Here is an 18,671-nt window from a genome sequence, read left to right as displayed (position 1 = left end):
GATTTTGGTGTAGGGTCAATGTTCCGGAGGAAGGGTCAGGATAAGGAATACATAGAAGAGCCTGGTTAGGATATTTTGGTGTAGGGTCAATGTTCTGGAGGAAGGTTCAGGATAAGGATTATAGAGAAGAGCCTGGTTAGGATATTTTGGTGTAGGGTCAATGTTCCGGAGGAAGGGTCAGGATAAGGATTATGGAGAAGAGCCTGGTTAGGATATTTGGTGCAGGGTCAATGTTCCGGAGGAAGGGTCAGGATAAGGATTATAGAGAAGAGCCTGGTTAGGATATTTGGTGTAGGGTCAATGTTCCGGAGGAAGGGTCAGGATAAGGATTATGGAGAAGAGCCTGGTTAGGATTTTGGTGTAGGGTCAATGTTCCGGAGGAAGGGTCAGGATAAGGAATACATAGAAGAGCCTGGTTAGGATATTTTGGTGTAGGGTCAATGTTCTGGAGGAAGGTTCAGGATAAGGATTATAGAGAAGAGCCTGGTTAGGATATTTTGGTGTAGGGTCAATGTTCCGGAGGAAGGGTCAGGATAAGGATTATGGAGAAGAGCCTGGTTAGGATTTTGGTGTAGGGTCAATGTTCCGGAGGAAGGGTCAGGATAAGGAATACATAGAAGAGCCTGGTTAGGATATTTTGGTGTAGGGTCAATGTTCTGGAGGAAGGGTCAGGATAAGGATTATAGAGAAGAGCCTGGTTAGGATATTTGGTGTAGGGTCAATGTTCCGGAGGAAGGGTCAGGATAAGGATTATAGAGAAGAGCCTGGTTAGGATATTTGGTGTAGGGTCAATGTTCCGGAGGAAGGGTCAGGATAAGGATTACATAGAAGAGCCTGGTTAGGATATTTTGGTGTAGGGTCAATGTTCCGGAGGAAGGGTCAGGATAAGGAATACATAGAAGAGCCTGGTTAGGATATTTGTTGTAGGGTCAATGTTCCGGAGGAAGGGTCAGGATAAGGATGTTCCGGAGGAAGGGTCAGGTTAAGGATTACATAGAAGAGCCTGGTTAGGATTTCGGTGCAGGGTCAATGTTCCGGAGCAAGGATCAGGATAAGGATTACATAGAAGAGCCTGGTTAGGATATTTTGGTGTAGGGTCAATGTTCCGGAGGAAGGGTCAGGATAAGGAATACATAGAAGAGCCTGGTTAGGATATTTGTTGTAGGGTCAATGTTCCGAAGGAAGGGTCAGGATAAGGATGTTCCGGAGGAAGGGTCAGGTTAAGGATTACATAGAAGAGCCTGGTTAGGATTTCGGTGCAGGGTCAATGTTCCGGAGCAAGGATCAGGATAAGGATTACATAGAAGAGCCTGGTTAGGATATTTTGGTGTAGGGTCAATGTTCCGGAGGAAGGGTCAGGATAAGGATTATAGAGAAGAGCCTGGTTAGGATATTTTGGTGTAGGTCAATGTTCCGGAGGAAAGGTCAGGATAAGGATTACATAGAAGAGCCTGGTTAGGATTTTGGTGTAGGGTCAATGTTCCAGAGGAAGGGTCAGGATAAGGAATACACAGAAGAGCCTGGTTAGGATATTTTGGTGTAGGGTCAATGTTCTGGAGGAAGGGTCAGGATAAGGATTATGGAGAAGAGTCTGGGTAGGATTTTGGTGTAGGGTCAATGTTCCAGGTGAAGGGTCAGGATAAGGATTACATAGAAGAGTCTTGTTAGGATATTTTGGTGTAGGGTCAATGTTCCAGATGAAGGGTCAGGATAAGGATTATGGAGAAGAGTCTGATTAGGATTTTGGGTCTAGTGTCAATGTTCTGGAGGAAGGGTCAGGATAAGGAATACATAGAAGAGCCTGGTTAGGATATTTTGGTGTAGGGTCAATGTTCCGGAGGAAGGATCAGGATAAGGATTACATAGAAGAGCCTGGTTAGGATATTTTGGTGTAGGGTCAATGTTCCGGAGGAAGGATAAGGATTACATAGAAGAGCCTGGTTAGGATTTTGGTGTAGGGTCAATGTTCCGGAGGAAGGGTCAGGATAAGGAATACATAGAAGAGCCTGGTTAGGATTTTGGTGTAGGGTCAATGTTCCGGAGGAAGGGTCAGGATAAGGATTATAGAGAAGAGCTTGGTTAGGATTTTTTGGTCTAGGTCAATGTTCCGGAGGAAGGGTCAGGATAAGGATTACATAGAAGAGCCTGGTTAGGATTTTGGTGTAGGGTCAATGTTCCGGAGGAAGGGTCAGGATAAGGAATACATAGAAGAGCCTGGTTAGGATATTTTGGTGTAGGGTCAATGTTCCGGAGGAAGAGTCAGGATAAGGATTATAGAGAAGAGCCTGGTTAGGATATTTTGGTGCAGGGTCAATGTTCCGGAGGAAGAGTCAGGATAAGGAATACATAGAAGAGTCTTGTTAGGATATTTTGGTGTAGGGTCAATGTTCCGGAGGAAGGATCAGGATAAGGATTACATAGAAGAGCCTGGTTAGGATATTTTGGTGTAGGGTCAATGTTCCGGAGGAAGGGTCAGGATAAGGAATACATAGAAGAGCCTGGTTAGGATATTTTGGTGTAGGGTCAATGTTCTGGAGGAAGGGTCAGGATAAGGATTATGGAGAAGAGTCTGGGTAGGATTTTGGTGTAGGGTCAATGTTCCAGGTGAAGGGTCAGGATAAGGATTATGGAGAAGAGTCTGATTAGGATTTTGGGTCTAGGGTCAATGTTCTGGAGGAAGGGTCAGGATAAGGAATACATAGAAGAGCCTGGTTAGGATATTTTGGTGTAGGGTCAATGTTCCGGAGGAAGGATAAGGATTACATAGAAGAGCCTGGTTAGGATTTTGGTGTAGGGTCAATGTTCCGGAGGAAGGGTCAGGATAAGGAATACATAGAAGAGCCTGGTTAGGATATTTTGGTGTAGGGTCAATGTTCCGGAGGAAGAGCCAGGATAAGGATTATAGAGAAGAGCCTGGTTAGGATATTTTGGTCTAGGTCAATGTTCCGGAGGAAAGGTCAGGATAAGGATTGCATAGAAGAGCCTGGTTAGGATTTTGGTGTAGGGTCAATGTTCCGGACTTACTCTCTACATGTTAATTTTCTCTCCATTTGGTTGTATTCAGCCTTCTGGGATGCCACCCGTGCATTCATGCTGCTGTCTATTCTGTCCAGTTTTGCTGGAATAATCCTGGGCCTTACAGCTTTCTCCAGTGGGGCCAAATCTGCTAGAACCCGCTCTGCAGGAGTCACATTACTGGTTGCAGGTAAGTGTTACCGAATGACCTGGCTATCAATAAGTGGCTACCATCACACAGAAGTTATGTCTGAGTTTGTGCCATATCTTACTATTGTACAGGATTTCTATATCACCAGCACTTTACAATATAAAGATTGACAGGAGAGGGTTGGGTTGGCCCAACTCACAAGAGCTTACAATTTATATTGGCATGAAGATTAGGGTTTCCAGCTCAACCCTTTATACCCCGAACACATTAATTCCACAGGTTCTGAGGGGGATGTAATACAGATAAGGTACTGAGTTTACCTACCACTTTGATCAGCCACAGAACCTGTGGAATTTATGTGTTGGGGGTATAAAGGGATGAAGTGGTGACCCCAATGAAGACTCTTTTCTTCTTCTATTTATTCATCCATCAAACTGCAATGAACAGTATTCTATCTATAAGAGTGTTCATGAACTGGAGGAAACACACGACTTCTCTGACACAGCAACTCTTCGGCCCTCTGCCACTGCTGCAATGCTCCCAACATGGCCCTCTTACTTTTTTTTAAATTCCTAGTGTCCAGCCTGTGGCACGAGGGCCAAATGCGGCCCTTTGATGTTGGAAGTGATGTCCTTGGGCCCCAGCAGTCTGTAGAGGGAGTATTAATCTGTCTAATGTTTTCATGCAACATGTCCGTAGTCTCTGAGTGTCTCCTATAGCATGACTTCAGTCTCCAGCCACTCCTGAAGAACAACATCTGACCACTTCCTCTAGCAAGCCTTCAGTCTCTGACAGTTTCGTTACCATTACATGTGGGGGGGGGGGGGTTACATTTGAGGCTCCCTTTACCTTGCAAGTTGAAAAGGACCAATTTAAATGGTTTTGACATCCAAGGTGTCCTCAGATATTCCCATCTGGTATCTGATACACATCCACTAGGTGTCAGCAGACTGTAAGTAGTACAATGTAGACAGTTTATAGTAGGGTTTATATAAGGGTGAATGAGCTTGTGTTGGGGAATTGTGAACATGGCTTCAGTCAGGTCTGATGGTCATCATCCATCAACTCTACCACCTTTACCTGGAAAAAGAAATATTGGCATTAAGTTCCCTTTTGTTGAAAATTCTGTTCTCAGCCAGGCAAGTAAAATATAAAGAGTATCCATTGGAAGAATTCTTTAAAACCCTTTGATTCAGCGCATTGCAGGAATTGGAGGACAAGCATCTTCAGATGCTGGGAAAGTAAAGCTGGTTGTGGAGGCTTTGCCTTGTCAGACACAGAAGTCCAGGCTACCAGACTTCTAAATGAGGCAGTGTGCATCCTATTGGCTGGATTTAGCAGCCGACACCAGAGGTTGAAGTCATGGCCAGAGTTAGGATTGCAAAAAAATGGGAACCAAAGTTTCCTTCACGGTCCAACCTGCGGACCTTCATGACTGCCTTGTTAGAGATATTGAGCTGTGAAATGGGGTCTCATAGTGAGATGGGATGTGGGGTGGACAGCCCTGGAAGGAGCGTGGACTTTTCAGACCTTCTTTATCGATTGTTGTTTGAGGCTAAATAAAGAGAGAAGTGAAGTATAATTTACAAAATGTGAGCAAAAGTTACCTCTGTCAAACAACGGGCAGCGAAATTTCAAGATCTGCCTACAACCGGTCCAAACTGTTTGTGGAGAGCCCACGTGTCTTTCTCAATGTTGGGACAAGTGGAGAGGCTTTTCTTTCTAGAGACTGTGCTGTACTGAAGGGATTGCTGTGTTGCATCTGTTTGCAAATGAAGTTGACATTTTTGAAACCCGGCAGGAACTAGTTAAGATTTATATGATAACACATCTAATGGCAGACTCAGGGCTTTGGGCCATAGAATAATATTCCTAGAAAAAGTGGGGGGATGACTAACGGCAAAGTGACCACACTGAATGGCTATCAAAGTCTTATTAATTAGGGTGCACTAAATGAAGAAACATTGATTGAAAGATCTGCCTACCAGCAACTCAAAAAGAGAATTAGAAATGGAGATGTTTGCAAGAGATTGCAATGACTGCTGACTTTTCTAAGCTCAAAGCTTTGCAAATAAACGGTCTACATCAGTTAATGCAGTCTTCAATCCCGCATACATTGAGAGGGTACCAAGGACAGAAAATCATGGGAAATATGTGTCCTATGGTAACTCCTCCAAATGTGGCAGAACATGAGAGGGAACCAAGGACAGAAAATCATGGTGTCCTAAGGGAACCCCTCTAAATGTTTCAGAGCTTAAGTGGGAGTCAAGGGCAGGAAATCATTGTGTCTTATGAGAACCCCTCTAAATGTGGCAGTACGTGAGAGGGAACCAAGGACAGAAAATCATGGTGTCCTAAGGGAACCCCTCTAAATGTGGCAGAACATGAGAGGGAACCAAGGGCAGGAAATCATGGTGTCCTAAGGGAAACCCTCTAAATGTGGCAGAACATGAGAGGGAACCAAGGGCAGGAAATCATGGTGTCCTAAGGGAAACCCTCTAAATGTGGCAGAACATGAGAGGGAACCAAGGGCAGGAAATCATGGTGTCCTAAGGGAACCCCTCTAAATGTGGCAGCACATGAGAGGGAACCAAGGGCAGGAAATCATGGTGTCCTAAGGGAACCCCTCTAAATGTGGCAGCACATGAGAGGGAACCAAGGGCAGGAAATCATGGTGTCCTAAGGGAACCCCTCTAAATGTGGCAGAACATGAGAGGGAACCAGGGGCAGGATATCATGGTGTCCTAAGGGAACCCCTCTTAATGTTGCAGGACTTAAGTGGGAGCCAAGGGCAAGAAATCATTGTGTCTTATGAGAACCCCTCTAAAATGTGGCAGTACGTGAGAGGGAACTAAGGACAGAAAATCATGGGAACTATGTGTCCTAAGGGAACCCCTCTAAATGTGGCAGAACATGAGAGGGAACCAAGGGCAGGATATCATGGTGTCCTAAGGGAACCCCTCTTAATGTTGCAGGACTTAAGTGGGAGCCAAGGGCAGGAAATCATTGTGTCTTATGAGAACCCCTCTAAAATGTGGCAGTACGTGAGAGGGAACCAAGGACAGAAAATCATGGTGTCCTATGGGAACCCCTCTTATTGTAGCAGCGTGAGTCATAGCTGATTGTAGCACTGGATAAAAGTGTTGTCTGTGTGGACAGAGGAGCCATTTTGAAGTTGTTTGTCAAAGTCAAGTCTATGACAATTCCACACCACTTACCAAATAACAATGTTTAAGGAAATTATACGTCAGCAGATACGAGAACTATGCCCGATTCTGATTTTGTTTGGCCCATTTGAGGAACTCTGCCTATTAGGATTGTAACCCAGATGTCCCAGTATTGGCTGACTCTGGAGATATGGGTAATGGCATGGAGTCTAGTGATGCAACACCAACAAGCCAATTTACACATTTAGTTCTCTGCAGTTTAAAGGACAGTTGAACACATTTCTTCAAACATAAACCCCACGAATCTCCCATGTGAACTGAACTCTTTGTTTTAATGGGAAAGGAACCTCTTAGTTTGACTACAATATAGAAACAGACAAGCTTGGAATTGGCCTGATATCCGGGTCTGCGGAGATATGAAAAGTGATGAGCACAAGCCATCCAATTCTCACAGTTGAGGATATTTTGCATGAGATGGATGGGCAATGGTTTTTAGCATACTGAACTTAAAAAGGGGTTATCCTTAGACAGCTAACCCTGGTTGGTAGAGTCATCACTACATTTGGCAACGTTAACCCTAAGGTCTCTTCCACTGATATGTAACCTCTGCCGAGGAGATTTATCATGATCTGATTCAACAAGTACAGAGAGGTTGTAAGGCCAATATTTGAGGCCATATTATTTTATGAGGGCTAAGCATCAATGCATTGTACACACCAAGCAATGGTCACAGGAAAAGGTCTGGTGGCCAGGAATTGATAAGGTGGTTTGTTCACCAGATGTCAAGCCTGTCCACATCTGATCACCAAACCAAAATCGGTTACATAAACTCTTTGCCCTCAGATCCATGAGAGGAATTGGCTATTGATGCGATATATTTCCGGAACTCTGGCTTTAACAGGTTGTGAATCTTAATTGACATTGGCAGGAGGCATTCCATGACGGCAATTTCATCAACTTAAAGAGGAACTTCACTCTGTCACTCAACATTGACTGTTTCAAAGCCTTATGCTGTAAGCATTAGTAAATAGATAGGAAGGGAAACTAGATGTACTTGTTTTTGCCTTTTTAACATTTCTTCAGTTACTTCCTGGTTTCCATGCCTAGGCAAATGATGTCATACATCCTAGGAGTCTTCAGGAGGGGAAGAGGGTGGGTGGAGATTTCTCAGCTAAGAGCACCCTCCTGCCTGCATGCCTGACCTAAGAGCAGATTGATTACAAGGAAGTAAATGCTACACTAATAATCTGCCCTTACTCAAGATGGCCATGGCCAGAAATGCTAGGTGGGTGTTTCCCAGCAAAATAAAGCATGGAGACATGGATGGATGAATGGATGGATGGAGACATGGATGGAGGGGGAGTATTCTTTGAATTTTAAAAATGAATTACGTAAATAGCATTTTTGGTTGGTGGTGCTCAGATGCAGTGCAGTTCCATTTTATGTTTTAGAGTGGCTTCTCATGGACTTCCTAAACACATTGTAAGTGGCAATGGATCCCGGTTTCTTTGCATCATTATACTACAACATTCTGTGAAGAAGAAGTAGAACTTCTCAGAACACATATTTGTTGAAATTTATTTGAGTTGAATATTTGGAAGACAACATTTAGAAAAAGAAATGTTGGTGACCACTCCTCATGCCATAATGGAGGTAATGCATGCAGAACGTCTTTGTGGTCACAAGTTCAGGACAAAGTCACTCCACATTGCATCCCACCCTATAAGGGTACTGGACATTTCTGAGGTCAGAACCTTTCTGAGGTCAGAACCGTTCTGAGGTCAGAACCTTTCTGAGGTCAGGACATTTCAGAGGTCAGGACATTTCAGAGGACAGAACTGTTCTGAGGTCAGAACCTTTCTGAGGTCAGGACATTTCAGAGGTCAGGACATTTCAGAGGACAGAACCTTTCTGAGGTCAGGACATTTCAGAGGTCAGGACATTTCAGAGGTCAGAACCTTTCTGAGGACAGGACATTTCAGAGGTCAGAACCTTTCTAAGGACAGGACATTTCAGAGGACAGAACCTTTCAGAGGTCAGGACATTTCAGAGGACAGAACCTTTCTGAGGTCAGGACATTTCAGAGGTCAGAACCTTTCAGAGGTCAGGACATTTCAGAGGTCAGGACATTTCAGAGGTCAGAACCTTTCTGAGGTCAGGACATTTCAGAGGTCAGGACATTTCAGAGGACAGAACATTTCTGAGGTCAGAACCTTTCTGAGGTCAGGACATTTCAGAGGTCAGGACATTTCAGAGGTCAGAACCTTTCTGAGGTCAGGACATTTCAGAGGTCAGAACCTTTCTGAGGACAGGACATTTCAGAGGACAGAACCTTTCAGAGGTCAGGACATTTCAGAGGTCAGGACATTTCAGAGGACAGAACCGTTCTGAGGTCAGAACCTTTCTGAGGTCAGGACATTTCAGAGGTCAGGACATTTCAGAGGACAGAACCTTTCTGAGGTCAGGACATTTCAGAGGTCAGGACATTTCAGAGGTCAGAACCTTTCTGAGGACAGGACATTTCAGAGGTCAGAACCTTTCTAAGGACAGGACATTTCAGAGGACAGAACCTTTCAGAGGTCAGGACATTTCAGAGGACAGAACCTTTCTGAGGTCAGGACATTTCAGAGGTCAGAACCTTTCAGAGGTCAGGACATTTCAGAGGTCAGGACATTTCAGAGGTCAGAACCTTTCTGAGGTCAGAACCTTTCTGAGGTCAGGACATTTCAGAGGTCAGTACATTTCTGGCTCTGCAGATTGAACCTAAAACTATAAAAATTCTATTCTAACAAGTTACACCATGTGTACTGTACTGTACAAGAGAAGGTGGGAGCCTGGGAGGATCCAGAAGGAGCCACAAATGTTCAGAGCTCGTTTTTATTGTGTCAGAGGACCAAGCAATGAAGGTTGGTCAATGAGCTGAATTCTGGAAGAACAGATGACCCTTCTGACACAAACACAGTAAATACATCCGAACCAGCAAAAGCTCAGCAGTAGACATGTGTCAAACAAAAACATTTGTTTTATTTTGTTTTGATACGTTAAATAATTACATTTCATTAATTTTGTTTAATTTGTTTCATTTTCTAATTCAATTTTATTCAACCGAATTAGGAAAATTTGAATCACCATTCAAATTGGCATTCCAATTCTAATTTATTCTATTCAAAATTTGAATTTCATAAGATGATTATATTCTCTTTTGTTCTATTATATTTTGTTTTTTTTCTATTCTATTCTCTTATTTTCTATTCTTTTCTATTCTATTCAGTTCCTTTATGTTCTATTCTTTTCATATTCGAATTAGAGTGGAATTCGATTCAAATTTTGTCTGAACTGCATTTTGTTATTTTGGACTTGTTACTATTGTAATTCAGAAATTCAGAGACATCCGAATGTCCAAATAACAAAAAATATGTTCGAATTCAGAATAAAACAAACCACACGTCTCCTGAGCAGTCAATTCAGCCACCAGCAGACCTTGAATGAACCATTTGACATCTTCATGTTTTTGGATTGCATCTGCTTTAGTCTCTGTAGTCTATGTCCTCCTTATATATTTAGTTTCATTGAAGGACATAAAGCATCATAGTATTTCTTAGATTGCAGGTTGTTATACTCACTCCAGTCTGTATAAGACGTGAATCGGTTATTGTATAGCCAGGCTGGAGAAGTGACCGTCTGCCTAGGGTTGCTGATGTGTATGGTACACCACCGGGGAGAACCTTCATTATGGAGTTGGCTCCAACCCTCGTCACGTCCTTGGCTCCCAGGCTCCTACCTTAGTGCTTGGACTAAAGCAGACTTCAATGGGAGGTCAGTGCTCTGTGAATTGCATGGCCATTCTCAAGGCCTGCTGCATGTGGGGTCCAGATAACGCCGCCAATGGAGCCAAAGCACACGCAATTAATCAAGATACAGAAATATGTGACTCCCGGTGCCAGGAAGTATTTACACCGTCTGCGATTACTTGTCACATTCAGCAGAATATAGTCGTAGTGCGAAGGGAAGACTGGAGGCCACCAATAAACGATTGTACTGTGTATAGCATGTGCTGGTCATACCATCGACCGATGAATATTCTATACATTATAGCCTGGCCTGCTGTATATATATGTATATATTCATTCTCGGCAGGCTAGCATACATAAATAAATATATATATACACATACATATACACAGTGCCTACATATTACTACAGTCCTGCTTCTAGAGTTTGCGCTCCATATTCCCATCCATTACATGCAGTACTTCTATAGATTACCGTGCTTCATATACACAGTATTAGATGTAACAATATCCCAATGTGTTCTCCTCCATGTAGTCTGTATGGTGTGTAGAGCCCAGACTGGGGGTAGTATATATTGTGTATATCATGTATAGAGCCCAGACTGGGGGGGTAGTATATATTGTGTATATACCGTGAGTATCCCCCAGACTTGGGGGGGTAGTATATATTGTGTATATCATGTGTAGCCCCCAGACTGGGGGGTAGTATATATTGTTTATATCATGTGTAGCCCCCAGACTAAGGGGTAGTATATATTGTGTATATCGTGTGTAGCCCCCAGACTGGGGGGTAGTATATATTGTGTATATCATGTGTAGCCCCCAGACTGGGGGTAGTATATATTATGTATATCGTGTGTAGCCCCCAGACTGGGGGGTAGTATATATTGTGTATATCATGTGTAGCCCCCAGACTGGGGGTAGTATATATTATGTATATCGTGTGTAGCCCCCAGACTGGGGGGTAGTATATATTGTGTATATCGTGTGTAGCCCCCAGACTAGGGGGTAGTATATATTGTGTATATCATGTGTAGTCCCCAGACTGGGGGGTAGTATATATTGTGTATATCGTGTGTAGCCCCCAGACTGGGGGGTAGTATATATTGTGTATATCGTGTGTAGCCCCCAGACTGGGGGGTAGTATATATTGTGTATATCGTGTGTAGCCCCCAGACTGGGGGGTAGTATATATTGTGTATATCATGTGTAGCTCCCAGACTGGGGGGTAGTATATATTGTGTATATCGTGTGTAGTCCCCAGACTGGGGGGTAGTATATATTGTGTATATCGTGTGTAGCCCCCAGACTGGGGGGTAGTATATATTGTGTATATCGTGTGTAGTCCCCAGACTGGGGGGTAGTATATATTGTGTATATCGTGTGTAGCCCCCAGACTGGGGGGTAGTATATATTGTGTATATCGTGTGTAGCCCCCAGACTGGGGGGGTAGTATATATTGTGTATATCGTGTGTAGCCCCCAGACTGGGGGGTAGTATATATTGTGTATATCATGTGTAGTCCCCAGACTGGGGGGGTAGTATATATTGTGTATATCATGTGTAGCCCCCAGACTGGGGGGTAGTATATATTGTGTATATCGTGTGTAGCCCCCAGACTGGGGGTAGTATATATTGTATATATCATGTGTAGCCCCCAGACTGGGGGGGTAGTATATATTGTGTATATCGTGTGTAGCCCCCAGACTGGGGGGTAGTATATATTGTGTATATCGTGTGTAGCTCCCAGACTGGGGGGTAGTATATATTGTGTATATACTGTGTGTAGCCCCCAGACTGGGGGGTAGTATATATTGTGTATATACTGTGTGTAGTCCCCAGACTGGGGGGTAGTATATATTGTGTATATCGTGTGTAGCCCCCAGACTGGGGGGTAGTATATATTGTGTATATCGTGTGTAGCTCCCAGACTAGGGGGTAGTATATATTGTGTATATCGTGTGTAGCCCCCAGACTGGGGGGTAGTATATATTGTGTATATCGTGTGTAGTCCCCAGACTGGGGGGTAGTATATATTGTGTATATACTGTGTGTAGCCCCCAGACTGGGGGGTAGTATATATTGTGTATATCGTGTGTAGTCCCCAGACTGGGGGGTAGTATATATTGTGTATATCATGTGTAGCCCCTAGACTGGGGGTAGTATATATTGTGTATATCGTGTGTAGCTCCCAGACTAGGGGGTAGTATATATTGTGTATATCGTGTGTAGCCCCCAGACTGGGGGGTAGTATATATTGTGTATATCGTGTGTAGTCCCCAGACTGGGGGGTAGTATATATTGTGTATATCGTGTGTAGTCCCCAGACTGGGGGGTAGTATATATTGTGTATATCGTGTGTAGCCCCCAGACTGGGGGGTAGTATATATTGTGTATATCGTGTGTAGTCCCCAGACTGGGGGTAGTATATATTGTGTATATCATGTGTAGTCCCCAGACTGGGGGGTAGTATATATTGTGTATATACCGTGTGTAGCCCCTAGACTGGGGGGTAGTATATATTGTGTATATCGTGTGTAGTCCCCAGACTGGGGGGTAGTATATATTGTGTATATCATGTGTAGTCCCCAGACTGGGGGGTAGTATATATTGTGTATATACTGTGTGTAGCCCCCAGACTGGGGGGGTAGTATATATTGTGTATATCGTGTGTAGTCCCCAGACTGGGGGGTAGTATATATTGTGTATATCATGTGTAGCCCCTAGACTGGGGGTAGTATATATTGTGTATATCGTGTGTAGCTCCCAGACTAGGGGGTAGTATATATTGTGTATATCGTGTGTAGCCCCCAGACTGGGGGGTAGTATATATTGTGTATATCGTGTGTAGTCCCCAGACTGGGGGGTAGTATATATTGTGTATATCATGTGTAGTCCCCAGACTGGGGGGTAGTATATATTGTGTATATACCGTGTGTAGCCCCTAGACTGGGGGTAGTATATATTGTGTATATCGTGTGTAGCCCCTAGACTGGGGGTAGTATATATTGTGTATATCGTGTGTAGCTCCCAGACTAGGGGGTAGTATATATTGTGTATATCATGTGTAGCCCCCAGACTGGGGGGTAGTATATATTGTGTATATCGTGTGTAGCCCCCAGACTGGGGGGGTAGTATATATTGTGTATATCATGTGTAGTCCCCAGACTGGGGGGTAGTATATATTGTGTATATCGTGTGTAGCTCCCAGACTAGGGGGTAGTATATATTGTGTATATCGTGTGTAGCCCCCAGACTGGGGGGTAGTATATATTGTGTATATCGTGTGTAGCCCCCAGACTGGGGGGTAGTATATATTGTGTATATACTGTGTGTAGTCCCCAGACTGGGGGGTAGTATATATTGTGTATATACTGTGTGTAGCCCCCAGACTGGGGGTAGTATATATTGTGTATATCGTGTGTAGCCCCCAGACTGGGGGGTAGTATATATTGTGTGTAGCCCCCAGACTGGGGGGTAGTATATATTGTGTATATCGTGTGTAGCCCCCAGACTGGGGGGTAGTATATATTGTGTATATCGTGTGTAGTCCCCAGACTGGGGGGTAGTATATATTGTGTATATCGTGTGTAGAGCCCAGACTGGGGGGTAGTATATATTGTGTATATCGTGTGTAGTCCCCAGACTGGGGGGTAGTATATATTGTGTATATCATGTGTAGTCCCCAGACTGGGGGGGTAGTATATATTGTGTATATCATGTGTAGCCCCCAGACTGGGGGTAGTATATATTGTGTATATCGTGTGTAGCCCCCAGACTGGGGGTAGTATATATTGTGTATATCGTGTGTAGCCCCCAGACTGGGGGTAGTATATATTGTGTATATCGTGTGTAGCCCCCAGACTGGGGGTAGTATATATTGTGTATATCGTGTGTAGCTCCCAGACTGGGGGGTAGTATATATTGTGTATATACTGTGTGTAGTCCCCAGACTGGGGGATAGTATATATTGTGTATATCATGTGCAGCCCCCAGACTGGGGGGTAGTATATATTATGTATATCATGTGTAGTCCCCAGACTGGGGGGGTAGTATATATTGTGTATATCGTGTGTAGCCCCCAGACTGGGGGGGTAGTATATATTGTGTATATCGTGTGTAGTCCCCAGACTGGGGGTAGTATATATTGTGTATATCGTGTGTAGTCCCCAGACTGGGGGGGTAGTATATATTGTGTATATCGTGTGTAGCCCCCAGACTGGGGGGGTAGTATATATTGTGTATATCGTGTGTAGTCCCCAGACTGGGGGTAGTATATATTGTGTATATCGTGTGTAGTCCCCAGACTGGGGGGGTAGTATATATTGTGTATATCATGTGTAGCCCCCAGACTGGGGGTAGTATATATTGTGTATATCGTGTGTAGCTCCCAGACTGGGGGGTAGTATATATTGTGTATATCATGTGTAGCTCCCAGACTGGGGGGTAGTATATATTGTGTATATCGTGTGTAGCTCCCAGACTAGGGGGTAGTATATATTGTGTATATCGTGTGTAGTCCCCAGACTGGGGGGTAGTATATATTGTGTATATCGTGTGTAGCTCCCAGACTAGGGGGTAGTATATATTGTGTATATCATGTGTAGTCCCCAGACTGGGGGGTAATATATATTGTGTATATCGTGTGTAGCTCCCAGACTGGGGGGTAGTATATATTGTGTATATCATGTGTAGCCCCCAGACTGGGGGGTAGTATATATTGTGTATATACTGTGTGTAGTCCCCAGACTGGGGGGTAGTATATATTGTGTATATCGTGTGTAGCCCCCAGACTGGGGGGTAGTATATATTGTGTATATTGTGTGTAGTCCCCAGACTGGGGGGTAGTATATATTGTGTATATCGTGTGTAGCCCCCAGACTGGGGGGTAGTATATATTGTGTATATCGTGTGTAGCCCCCAGACTGGGGGGTAGTATATATTGTGTATATCATGCGTAGCCCCCAGACTGGAGTCCCTAGACTCCCCTGGATTGGATAATGCCATCATGAAAAGTGAATATTTCCTGCCCCTTCGCCATCCTTCTCGCTGCCTTCTGCTTCCTCCTTGCCGGGTTCCCCGCCCTTCTCTTCCGCCATCTTGCCGGGTTCCCCGCCCTTCTCTTCCGCCATCTTGCCGGGTTCCCCGCCCTTCTCTTCCGCCATCTTGCCGGGTTCCCTGCCCTTCTCTTCCTCCTTGCCGGGTTCCCCGCCCTTCTCTTCCGCCATCTTGCCGGGTTCCCCGCCCTTCTCTTCCGCCATCTTGCCGGGTTCCCCGCCCTTCTCTTCCGCCATCTTGCTGGGCTGAGCCCTTCACAGTCATTCTAAGGGTGAAAGATACGGAAAGCCCAGAGCCAGAGTTCAGGAAAGGTTGGTGTATGCTTGTCATACTTTGGACCCCGGGCCCCGTCATATGCTCTGGACAATAGCCAACAATAGTTGCCCCTTTACTGCACTCAGCATTGGATGGAGCCGCTCTGGATTCAGCCAATAAATGGATGTCAATCTCTGGAAGGTACTGTATTTGTAATGGAGGAGAACAGGGCTGCCCCATAGAGTTCCCCAAATTAGCCAATAGATGTCTCCATAGTTAGGGTTGGGGGCCCTGTAATGAAGAAGGGAGAGTAGGTACCAGTAGGGAGCCAATACCCGTTACTGGCGTCATGTACCTGGCCGAAGTGAGGAGAGGGCTTCCTTTGTGGCTGAGTGCAGAGCACCCCTAGAGGTGGAGACAGGGAGTGCGGAATGACCTGATGAGTAGGGTGGATGAGGCACTTGGAAGGGACCTGACCTACAGTGGTGTCAGCAGGGCAGAAGATACTCTAGATGAGCAGCTGAAGTCTTGATCAGGTCAGGGTACCAGCAGGACAGGTGGAACTCCAGAGGCACAGGTGGATCTTGACAGGTGAGCAGAACAGGAGGCGGAGTCAGAACCCAGAGCCAGGATCATGCATAGTAGGTCAGTCAGGAAGAGACGTGTGGCCGAGATCTGGCCGAGGTCATACTCAGGAAGTAGGCAGTCAGTAAAGTCCATATAACAAGCCGGGGTCAGAGCCAGGAGAGAAGCCAAGACAGGTTCAGGGGCAAGTTGGGTCAGCAACGGGAAATGCAAAAGTATAGCAACACAGGAGCACCGGGAACCGGGGCCGACGATTATCTAGCAACTTGTGCACCAGAGAATTGACTTTAAATAGGCCACTGAGTGTCAAGAACTGTTGTGAGAGCACCGGCGCACATGGGAGCACACCCAAGTCCCCGCACACAACCTCTCTGCACATTTCTGCGCAATTAGTGTGGCCATTGTGAATGTTGGCAAATGTGCCCTTACTTCTGCGGTTCATCCTCTGACAACTGATGTACCACAGGGAGCTAGGAAGTGACAGCTCTGAGCCCTGCTAGTGTAGGGCATCATGGGTAAGAGGGCTCGGTATATAGTCCATGTCCACCAGTGTGGTTCTGTATGGGAAGCTGTGCAAGGACCAAGGCATGCAAAGAAGCACCCTTTAAGACTCCAGCTAACCCTAAGTAAGGAGGGGGAGGTGCAGGACTATCAGGACTACTCAGGTGCCTTTGGCATGGGATGTAGGAATCTGACAAACTCCTAAAGGTATGGACTGCTGATCGACTCGGCTCCAATCTCGGCTCTTATCTGCTTGCAAATACGGAAAGTGCCATCACCATTAGGATGACTGAAAGAATGTGAATCAACTGCAGTTCAGTAAGGAGTTCAAAGTCTTGTGGTGTCTTGAATCTTCCATCTCCTGACCTCAAGATGAGAGCTTTTCTGGAAACCAAACTTGTGCTGGGCTGGAGCTGGGGTCCTGTGCTGGGCTGGAGCTGGGGTCCTGTGCTGGGCTGGAGCTAGGGTCCTGTGCTGGGCTGGAGCTGGGGTCCTGTGCTGGGCTGGAGCTGGGGTCCTGTGCTGGGCTGGAGCTGGGGTCCTGTGCTGGGCTGGAGCTAGGGTCCTGTGCTGGGCTGGAGCTGGGGTCCTGTGCTGGGCTGGAGCTAGGGTCCTGTGCTGGGCTGGAGCTGGGGTCCTGTGCTGGGCTGGAGCTGGGGTCCTGTGCTGGGCTGGAGCTGGGGTCCTGTGCTGGGCTGGAGCTGGGGTCCTGTGCTGGGCTGGAGCTGGGGTCCTGTGCTGGGCTGGAGCTGGGGTCCTGTGCTGGGCTGGAGCTGGGGTCCTGTGCTGGGCTGGAGCTGGGGTCCTTTGCTGGAAGGCCTGAGGAAGGTATGGAATAGGCTAGTGGGTGGTGCTGACATGGCCCGTCCTGGGGGTACCTCTGTAGTGGCATTAGGGGAGGTACCCATAAATCTAAGTGGACCACCTTATGAAGGGTAGGAATCAGAAAGTACAGGTGCTCCCCTGCCACACGGCTGTACACACGGAAGACATACAATTCAGCACACGGCTGCCACTCAATGTATGTATGTATGGCTGTGCGGCATGCTGTGACCTCTTCTTCTCCTCTACAGGCTTCTTCGCTCTCCTGGCCTTGTCCGTATACACAGGGGTGACAGTGAACTTCTTCGGGAAACGCTACGCGGATTGGCGATTTTCCTGGTCGTATATTCTGGGCTGGATTGGAATTATTCTTACTGTGTCAGCAGGTATGAGAAATGTCATCTTCCATATTCTAGAGAGGAATGTTGCCTCCAGAATGCTCCTCACATTGTCCACTGATGGGAGAACCTGGTCTGACCTTTCCTTCTAGAGAACATTGATCTCTCTGTTTTCTGCTTCCAGGAATCTTTCATATCTGCGCCTATGCCAGAAGCAGCCCCCAGGATGTGGGCAACGTGTCCAGTGGATGAGACCCCCTCCAGCTCCTCCCCATTTATTATCTGCGACCCAGCCCCCACGGGAAGTCACATGGATCCTCAGAGGATGGTGTCCCCGCCCCCCGCTGTCTGTGTATTCACCGTTTTTCTATTTTGTATTGAAGACACGCTTTTATACTGTGTATGGACTGACTTTGTCTAGCCAAGATCTCATTGGACTGCAGTATGAATATTGATGATATTATCCAGAAAATGTCTTAATGTCAATAAAATCTACAAGTCAGAATGATTTCTGAAGATCGATATGTTAGAGAACGGTCACAATGCGAGTGTATGAACGGCCATGGTCATTGTTTGTTTTGGATAGAAGGGTTCAATTCTGCCAGTTTACTTTTTCTGATATACCAACTTATAGCGCTGCCCTCTGCTACCGCGCCAAAATATTAGAAATGCAGCATATAAATATATAAATCCAAGTCAGATCAGAGTCCAACGTAGTCGCCACCGAACTACACTAGGTGAAACCAATTGGTGCCGTCTTTACATCACAGTGTAGGTGTGCAATCCCTTTCCAGTAGTTTGTGCAGGAATCGTAGGGCAGTGCTCCCCTCTAGTGTTCCCCTCCAATGCTCCCCCCAGAGTCCCCTCCAATGCTCCCCCCAGGGCTCCCCCTAGTGCTCCTCTCCAGTGCTCCCCTCTAGTGTTCCCCTCCACTGCTCTCTTCCAGTGTTCCCCTCCAATGCTCCCCCCAGGGCTCCCCCTAGTGCTCC

At 45.8% G+C, this 18,671-nt stretch overlaps 1 protein-coding gene across 2 annotated transcripts in view; it reads left to right on the top strand.

Moving 5' to 3' along the window:
• The window catches only part of LOC149431286 (lens fiber membrane intrinsic protein-like), a 33,256-nt gene extending 15,069 nt beyond the window's left edge, over positions 1-18,187 (top strand). For both annotated transcript variants that reach the window (XM_089665710.1, XM_089665709.1), the window contains 3 exons: positions 3,065-3,205; positions 17,596-17,730; positions 17,867-18,187. In XM_089665710.1, the coding sequence (XP_089521836.1) occupies positions 3,065-3,205; positions 17,596-17,730; positions 17,867-17,934 (344 nt within the window). In that variant the 3' untranslated portion in view covers positions 17,935-18,187. The remainder of the gene's footprint in view (positions 1-3,064; positions 3,206-17,595; positions 17,731-17,866) is intronic.
• The last annotated feature ends 484 nt before the right edge of the window (positions 18,188-18,671 follow it).

The sequence above is a fragment of the Staurois parvus genome, unplaced genomic scaffold, assembly GCF_062004578.1.
Source record: "Staurois parvus isolate SC_StPar_1 unplaced genomic scaffold, SC_StPar_1.0 ptg002301l, whole genome shotgun sequence".
In the NCBI taxonomy this organism is placed as follows: domain Eukaryota; kingdom Metazoa; phylum Chordata; class Amphibia; order Anura; family Ranidae; genus Staurois; species Staurois parvus.
The sequence above is the reverse complement of the archived record's forward strand: the minus strand, read 5'-3'. Positions and strand labels throughout refer to the sequence as shown.